The sequence below is a fragment of the Nematolebias whitei genome, chromosome 20 (genome assembly GCF_014905685.2).
Source record: "Nematolebias whitei isolate Nwh7 chromosome 20, NemWhi1, whole genome shotgun sequence".
NCBI lineage: Eukaryota > Metazoa > Chordata > Actinopteri > Cyprinodontiformes > Rivulidae > Nematolebias > Nematolebias whitei.
This window is the reverse complement of record NC_056517.1, coordinates 34,929,661-34,938,557: the sequence shown is the minus strand read 5'-3', so window position 1 is coordinate 34,938,557 and position 8,897 is coordinate 34,929,661. Positions and strand designations below refer to the sequence as shown.

Here is an 8,897-nt window from a genome sequence, read left to right as displayed (position 1 = left end):
GATCCATTAAAAATACCTGATATGATACATATCATGATACACACAAACAATACGATTAATTAAAAAAAAATACTCAATACAATATGTATTGTGATTCACAGCCAACAGTATGATCCATTAAAAATACCTGATATGATACATATCGTGATACACAAAAACAACGATTCATTAAAAATAGTCCATACAATACGTATTGTGATTCACAGCCAGCAATACAATTAGTCACAAATACCTGATACAATACGTATTGTGATATGTAGCTGATACGTTATCCGATATGATGCTCAATGAGATGATGTGATTCAGCCTTTATTCACGTTATGATGGGATTCAATATGAGCTTGGTTCAACACATGGAGTTTCAATGCAGCAAAAGCAAAGGAATTGTCGGATGTTAGTTGCATTCATAGCTTCTCTAAGTTTACAATTTCACTGTGTATGTTCATGAATCAGCACAAATCGTTGATTTTCACCTCCCTAAAGGATGCTACGTTAGGTAATATTAACCATCTGTACGTTTCCAAGACATCTTTTGTTCACAGTGTCGCTGTATTCTCCACCGAATAACATCTACGTGTTTACGCCAATGTGTGCGTTTCTTGGAGCGGTGTGGCTGAGTGGTTAGAGCAGTCGTCCTACAATGGGAGTGTTGGGGGGTTCAATTCCACCAGCAGCCACATGCTGAAGTGTCCCTGGGCAAGACACTGAACCTCTCATTGCCTCCAATGTGTGTCCCATCAGTGTATGAATGTGATAAAGCTCTGATTATTCTATGTATAGATCTAGTAGAGTGCTGTATGAATGGGTAATTGAGGGCACAAATTGTTGCAAAGCGCTTTGAGTATCTTGACAACATACTGATAAGATAAAAGGATGTTATATAAGTACAGTCCATTTACCATTCTTTGAAATCTCCCCACTGGTTCATGAACTATTTTGCCAACGTTACATACTAGCAATTGCATAGACGGGGATGGACAATAATATTATTATTGTGAGAGCTGTTGCAGGTAAACTCGGGAACACGACCAGAACCAAGGCCCATGACTTATATGCCTTGTCTTGATCCAGTTGCCTGACATGGACTCTGAACCGAGGTGAACCTGCACCGTTTACTCCCCAAGAGCCAGCTGGTTAGTCCCGCTGCCTGACGAGCAGACGGAGGGCCAATTAGCTGATGGGTGCCACGGAAAGGCCAACGAGTACAGAGGCAGGGCGCTACATTATGGATGAGCTCGGGCTCAGGGAGCCCGGTCGGCATGGCAACGCTCGGGCAGAGTGCGTTGGCCGCTGGTGTTGACGTTTGGGGTTGGACCAGCTGATAAGAGCTCGGGGTGCTCTCGGGTTACGGGGATGGCGAGTTCAGTTCTGCTGAGAGCCACGTGCGCATTAATAGTTCACGCTGAAACACGAGTTCGTCTTCAATACGAGAGGTGAGAGGAGACGCAACACGACACCATGGGTGCTCTGCGAGGTCTGAAACCTTCTGCAGTTAAGATCAAACCAAAGTGTACAAATGACAAGTCCAGGAGGGTCCAGAGTCGGGGCTTAGTGTCTGTAAAGCTGACTGAATTAGAGCACTTTGTCTGTTGGCCAAAGTTAAAGAGCTGTGGCAGCCATCTTGGATTTGGCTACATTTCCTTCAAAGTGTCAAAATTCAGATTTTTCTGACACATATACAGGAAATATGTAAGAAAATAAACTAAGCGATCCTTTAAGTGTAGCTAAGAGGTGGGAGATTTTAAAGCATTATTTTTTTTTTTGCAAAGTGACGAGGGGAACTGGAAATACTCTACGTCCATCCATTTGTCTTTCCGTCCGTGCATTTTGTGAGCTCGTTAACTTGAAACATAATAGAGGCACTGACTTTGATTTTGGTGTGTGGCTACATCTACGTGTAAGAAAGATCACCATTTGAAATCTTGCACCGAAAACATTAAGATCTACTTACATCCTCTGTTCAATTCCAGTCCAGGTAAATCTAGAAAACCAACAAATGTTCACTATTTGAATCCCTCAGGGACGGGGGACACTGGCATACCTCTTGTTTTTCTGTAATGTGGTAAAGGTAAGAAAGGAAACTCCAGACAGAAGCAAGGAAAGTGTGATCTGAATCCAGGTTATTTTCCCATTTGAAGTGCGAGAAGAATCCACTTCAAAGCGAAGTGACATTAAGTGTGGAGAAGCCCCCCCCCCAAAAAAATAGGCCCCGACGTGTCTCAGCAGTTTCAGCCCCCATCAGGGCAACACTGGTGGACTCTTTATCTCTCTGCTTCAGAAGTGCCTCAATTTCTGCCGACATTTAACCTCATTACAGCCCCGCTGGACAAGAAACACTCAGAAGAAGTCCAGGTCTTAATTTTAGAAGAACAGCAGTGCTTTTACAGACGCTTCACATTTTTATTCTCATCTTTTCTCTTGCTCCCCGGCCCCATCCAGGAAGGTTTTTTTGGGTCATTTTGAGTAAAGGAGGCTGTCAAGGGGGAAAGCCTTGGAGCCTTCCGCTCACAGGAACCCTTACATCGGCAGGACGCCGGAGAGCGTAGATCACGGTGGTGAAAGAGTGAATTTATGAGAGGTGGGCAGCAGGAAACGGGTGATCAATAGAAGAAAGAAACGCACTTGTTCAGCAAAGCTCATGTCAAGGAGCTGCTGCTTTACGGAGATAAAAAGCAGATTAACGGTACATCGGGGGACAATTTCAAAGAAAATGAACGTTCTTTTGTACTAGACTAAGACGACCGGTACGGAGTAAATGAAAACAATGATGTGCAAATTTCATAAATCCGAATTTGTCACACAAAGCTTTTTAATAAAAAAATCCGTAAACAAGTTCTCTGCTTTTTTTTTTTTTTTTTGCAGAGGAAAAACAACTCTTTACACGAATGCACGGGTTTCAACCGTGAATTTTGGAGCTTCGACAAGACGGAGGTTTATTCCCGTCGTCGGCCTGTTAGCTTAGCTCGTAGCTTAGCTTCTCAGCCGCTTTTAATGATCCAAAAACGCGATTTACGGATCATTAAAATGGATTTTTTAAGTGAAAAAGAAAGGGAGGGGGCAGTGAAGAGCACCGGAGTTGAACCTTTTGTCGTCCGTTGTCTAGTAGGAAGAGAGAGACACGAAGAAACGATGAAGCCGATAAATGAAAATGAGGTCGATAATTTTCATTGATCGTGCGATTAATTGATTTATTGTTTATCGCGACAGACCTATGCATAATAACACGAGACGCGTTACGGTATTCAAACGTGAACCAACATGAAGAACAAGAATAAACAGAAGTTTCTGACTAAAAATGGACCAGACGACGGTTTTTATAGAACCACAAAGCACGGCAGTAGATCAATTATGGTTCGGGCTATTAGGAGGCTAAACTGTATAATACTGCATTAAATAACGTCATTACTCTGTTTAGTGAAGTACAACGCAACCTTAATTTAACAAACATGCTTAGTTTATTGTTAAAACGTGCGCAGCAGCTGCTCCTGCAACGAGCGTCCAAAGAGGTGATCGTTGTGTTCTGACGTGAAGCTACGCTCAGATTTCTTCCACTAACGGTTTTCCCCCGCTCTCCGTTCTGGGCGCTCGCCCTCACGCAGCGCTCCTCTCCCCGTTTAGTGAGTTTCATTGTCGGTGTGCACGCTCTCCTGAACGGCACGACGGAAGCGTTTCATCAGCGTTGCGTACGAGGACACCATTTAGGTTTGGCAGCGCCGAGCGAGGGAGGAAATCACTTTGGGTTCTCGGAGGTTTCCTGCTGGTGTTCTTTCACTTTTCTGCGCTGCAGAACAAAGTTACTGGAATTGTTTAGTTAAACGCAGATGTCTGTCCAACATATTTTCAGTTTATGTTCTTTGGGATGTCCATTCCATCCCCGTTCTCCTTTTGGCGTCTTTGTGATAACGTGCAGGCCTTCAAATCAAAGTGTGTGTGGGAAAAGTAGAGCACCCACCCCTACCTCCAACCCCATTTTGCTAATGTCATACATATTAGCTCTGGAGCTAACTACAAAAGGTTAAATCGTTTCTGGACCAGTTTCTTTAAGGGAGAAATGTTTCATCTTTCATCCGAAAGACTTCGTCAGTCCGCGGCCTGCCAACCCAGATAAGTATCCCTCGTTGTGTTTCAAGCCAACCTCCTGTTGAATACCCAGAGACAGGCTTTTAACACATGCTAACAGGGCCCATCCGTCCAAAACAAATCAGGCCTCATGTACAACAACCAAATGTAGGCCAGGTGACCATGTTGCTACTCAGAGACAGCCTGAGGACACCAAGGCCAAAATGGTTCAGAGTGCCCAAAACATCAACGACGGCTACTTATGGGTCAGATCTAGTTGGCAGGCCGCAGACTGACGACGTTTTTTGGATGTAAAGACGAGGCCAGATGACGATTTAACCTTTTTTGTTTTTAATCTACCTGGTTGATTGAGCTTACGAAGCTTTTTTTCTCTGGAGCAAACATCATATATATTAGCTCAGGAGAAAACATTATATATACCGGTATACATATTAGTTCTGGAGCTAACGTCAAAAATTCAGCTTCATTTTACCTTTTTTAACTTGTGTTTATTATATATACAGTATATGTATATATTTATACTCTTTTGTATTTATTTATTTGTTAATTTGGCTTCTTGATCTGGAACCTGAGTCCGAATTTCGAACCATAAACATCCAAATGTGAGCTGGGTGACAATAAAAAGTCCTTGGAGCGTTAGCTCTGTCAACGCTCGGGTTCAAATTAAACGGCTGAACGTCAAATAATGTCCAAAGTTAACATTCAAGCTGAATGGGGCTCGCACCGGAACGACCTAACTGTCATTTACCCAGAATGCATTGCAGCATAAATCAAATTGTGACATCCATGTGTCAATGCTTTTAAAAGAATTATAAAAACTAAACAACCTACAGTATTTTACAGCCTCATTTTTATAACTGAAGTAACTGTTGATCAGATAAGGTCCGTTGTTCCAACTAGTTGGGGATCCCTTTAGCATTATTAGCATAATGTCCAGGTTTATCCAGTGCTCGCAGGGCTTCATCTAATGTTTTCCTTTCTCCTTCGCCATCTTTAGACGTGGCTCCAGAGGTATGGCTACCTCCCTCCTGCAGACCCCAGAATGTCAGTGCTGCGTTCTGCCAGAGTCGTGCAGTCTGCTATCGCTGCCATGCAGCGCCGCTACGGCCTCAACATCACGGGGAGTCTGGACACCAGCACTGTAGAGTAAGTCACGCGCCTGGAGACGCGTCTTGAACGAAAGCACGTTAAATTCAAAACATTCAGAGGTTTTTAGAATTGTTGTCGCCTTTATTTTATGTTCCGTGTTTTTCGGATCATAAGGCTCGCTGTCGATTTTTTTTTGAGAACGTTAAAGGATTTTAAATGCGCCTTGTAGTCTGAAAAATACGCTACAGTCCGAGTTCAATCCAGACTTCAAGCATCGCTAAAAGTTTTTAGAGACGTGAGCAGCCGAGGAGGTAAAACACGTCCCAGTTGTTGGAGCCATTTCTTTTGAGCGAGATCACAGAGTTCACAGAAACGATGCGTCACCCGCTCGGCGCGTGTTTTGCATTCTGAAGGCACGGAAAGAAAGATTTAACAAGACATAAAGTTGTCCCGACAAAGATTAAGTGGGGTTTTTTAATTTGATCAAAGTCTTTTTGCAGACATTAAATCTCTGTCAGATCAAAGGAGGAACAAGGAAGACGACCTCGGTGGTCATTCCACTCGTCCTCACAGGGAGGAAACCGGTGCCAGCTCCTATTAATCATTAAGAAGTATTTTAAAGCACGCATCGGCCGTAATGAGAACAGCTCTATAACCCAAAGCAGACATTTGATCTTTCACCTGCCGAGCGTTAAAACAGCTCACCGAATTTAGTGACATAACATCTGTGCTACAAATAGTAAAAGAGCTCAAAGCGGCCACTACGATGTGGTTTCCAGCAAACTTAACAGCTGTCCAGCTGCTGGGCTGAATTTGAGTAAAGCTGGAGGAGCTGCTTTCCCTGTTCGCTGATTGCTGAAGGATTTTTTGCTGAAAGCTGCTGAAGATGCTAAAACCAGCTGAAAGGGCTTCGTCTCTAAACTTGACGCGGTTTGAATTTGAACAATGGACATTTGCTGAAAGCTGGAAAATGAAAACACAAAGCAGAAGGAAAACAGCCGAAATGAGCAGAATAGGCTGAAATAGACAGAGGATGAATAAACAAGCTAAAGCTGAGCTGAAGTTGGCGTAAAGAGGCTAAAAGAAACGAAGTCGAAACGATTTGAACGAATCATAAATGGTAGAAATTAAAAAAAAAAAGCATATAAAGCTGATAAATCAGAAAAATATGAAATTTGCAAAAAATAAACTGAACTGAGCAGAAAAGCTTAAGTTAACAAAAAAAGTACTGTATTTTCCGCTGTACATGTCGCACCGTCGCATCAGTCGCATCAGTCCAATTATGTCTAATAACGTGGGGAGAAAAAAAAGTCGCTTCGCCGTATAAGTCGCATCTATTATGCGTCACCGCTGACCGCCTGGAAACTTGGGACGGTGTTGTGCCAAATATCGATTGGCTGCCAAATGACGGCCGTGGGAGCGTGCACGGGAGGACTTTAACAAGAATTTAACAAAATTAAACACTTAAAAATAATTATTTGTTTGCTCGACATTATAGTAAAGGTGAGTCTCAGTTGAACTTTTCCTTAATAAATGCACTTTGACGGTCAAATCAGCTGCATTTCGCCTGGGCGGCGCCGTGAACTGCAGCTGATTTGACGTTTGCTCCAGGAGTTCTGGAGCGAGACGAAGGTGGCCTGTATGGCAAGCCAAGTGTCTCATTAATAGCCACTTTTACCTATTAATGAGACACTTGGCTTGCCATAAGGCCCGAGGGCCCTCTAGTGGCTGAAAATGGTAGTGTTCAATGCATTCTCAATAATCCAGGTAGAAAAATCCAAAAAAGTTAAATCTCGTCCTCTGGACATTAAAAAAAAAAACAACCAAACAAAAAAATGTTGTGTTCAATATTTTCCGTGCTAGAGTGAATAAAATTGGGTTATAAATATGGGGAAAAATGTATATTAGTTGCGTTGGTGTATAAGACACAGGACTTGCAAACTTATGCAAAAAGGTGTGACTTATATAGCGAAAAATACGGTAGCTAAAAAAGCTGAAATTAGTAGAAACAGGCTGAAATGGGCATAAAAAGTTGATTTAAAAAAAATAAAATCACGAAAAATGGAAATTAGAAAATAAAACAACAGAAAAAGGTAAAATTAGCAGAAAAATACTTTAAAAATGTTGAAAAATAAGCTGAACCAAAACAAAAGCTGAAATGAGCTGTAAAGGTTTTAAACAGCTGAAGGGTTTGGACGTGAAGAGAGCTCCATTCATTTTCAATGAAAACAACATGGCCGACAAAGCTAAATATTTGAGCTGAACGTTTTGATACATGAATTGTGGAAATGGCACAAAAATTGTGGAACGAGTTTCGTGCTGAAAAACGTACGGAAGAAAACGCACCGACAACGAGGACGATTTATCGACATTGACACGTTTAACTCTAACAGTGTTTCTTTTCCTTTCTGCTTCTCTGGCCTGGTGTAGTGACACCACCATAAGGTGAGGCGCTCCCTGTGTGTGCAACGTTTTAGTCACTCTTTGGTGCGCGGTGATTAAGATCTGCCTCGTTCTTGGGTCAGTGTTGACCTTTGACCTTTCACGTGCAGGTGGATGAAGAAGCCCAGGTGCGGGGTTCCTGACGAGTTAGGAGGAGCGTCTAAATTCAGCGTCAGGAAAAGACGCTTCGCCCTCACAGGCCAGAAGTGGCAACATAAACATATCACATACAGGTGGGTGACGGTTCATGGCATTTGTTATGGTGCAACTGGAGGTCTGTGGAAAGGTTACTATCTTACCTGTCATAGATGACTTCTTTTGCCTCTTCAATTTGGAGAAACTTTGTTTATATCTGACAAAATTGGTCATTTGAATGCATTCATGAACAAAGGGAATTACTGGATTCCACGTTTTTAAAGTTTTTAAACTGCAGGGAGTTGTTTGGTTTTTGTGATTAAACTTACATGCAGATCAGTCTCCCTCCCCTCCCTCCTGTGGGTCATTAGTGTCTTTGATGACCTCGTCTACAAAAGTCATTTTGGGTTGGGGTCATTTTTGTGTTTTTTTGGGGGGGGTGGGGAATGCGCCAAAATATTTTATTGTTTAGCTTGTGTCCACACAGAAACTGGTTTGGGAGACTGAACCCATGACCCAAAGGCGTCCCCTTCTTCATGGACCCAGTGTACGTGCCTTGTTTCCTGTTTCTGGTTTATTGTTGTGGCATTGTTTCAGCGCCACCTACAGGCATGGAATTGTTTCTACAGCTTTTTGAGTTGTTTTTACATTTCCTTCTGGATGAAGGCATTTCTGTAAAGGATGTTAACAAAGGTTTTTTTAATCCATCCATCCATCTATCCATCCAGCCACCTACCTACCTACCTACCTACCTACCTACGTACTTACTTACTTTACTTTTCTTACTTTACATACTTACTTTTCTTACTTTACATACTTTACTTGCTATATTTACTTACTTTATGTACTTTACTTACTTACTTTTCTTACTTTACATACTTTACTTATTTTACTTTACTTTACCTACTTTACTTACTTTTCTTACTTTGCTTACTTACTTTAAATACTTTACTTATTTACTTAATTACTTTATTTACTTTACATACTTTACTTACTTCACATACATACTTTTCTTACTTTACATACTTTACTTCCTTTACTTACTTAATTTACACACTTTACATACATTACTTACTTGCTTTACTTACTTACTTTTTTACTTTACATACTTTGCTTACTTTACCTAATTAATTTACTTACTTTACATACTT

General features: G+C 41.7%; 1 protein-coding gene across 1 annotated transcript in view; it reads left to right on the top strand.

Moving 5' to 3' along the window:
• Window positions 1-8,897, top strand: part of LOC119426686 (matrix metalloproteinase-16) — a 93,646-nt gene that overhangs the window by 11,504 nt on the left and 73,245 nt on the right. Inside the window, exons 2-4 of the mRNA XM_037694265.1 lie at window positions 5,078-5,226; window positions 7,600-7,614; window positions 7,722-7,844. Coding sequence (XP_037550193.1) covers window positions 5,078-5,226; window positions 7,600-7,614; window positions 7,722-7,844 — 287 coding nt within the window. The remainder of the gene's footprint in view (window positions 1-5,077; window positions 5,227-7,599; window positions 7,615-7,721; window positions 7,845-8,897) is intronic.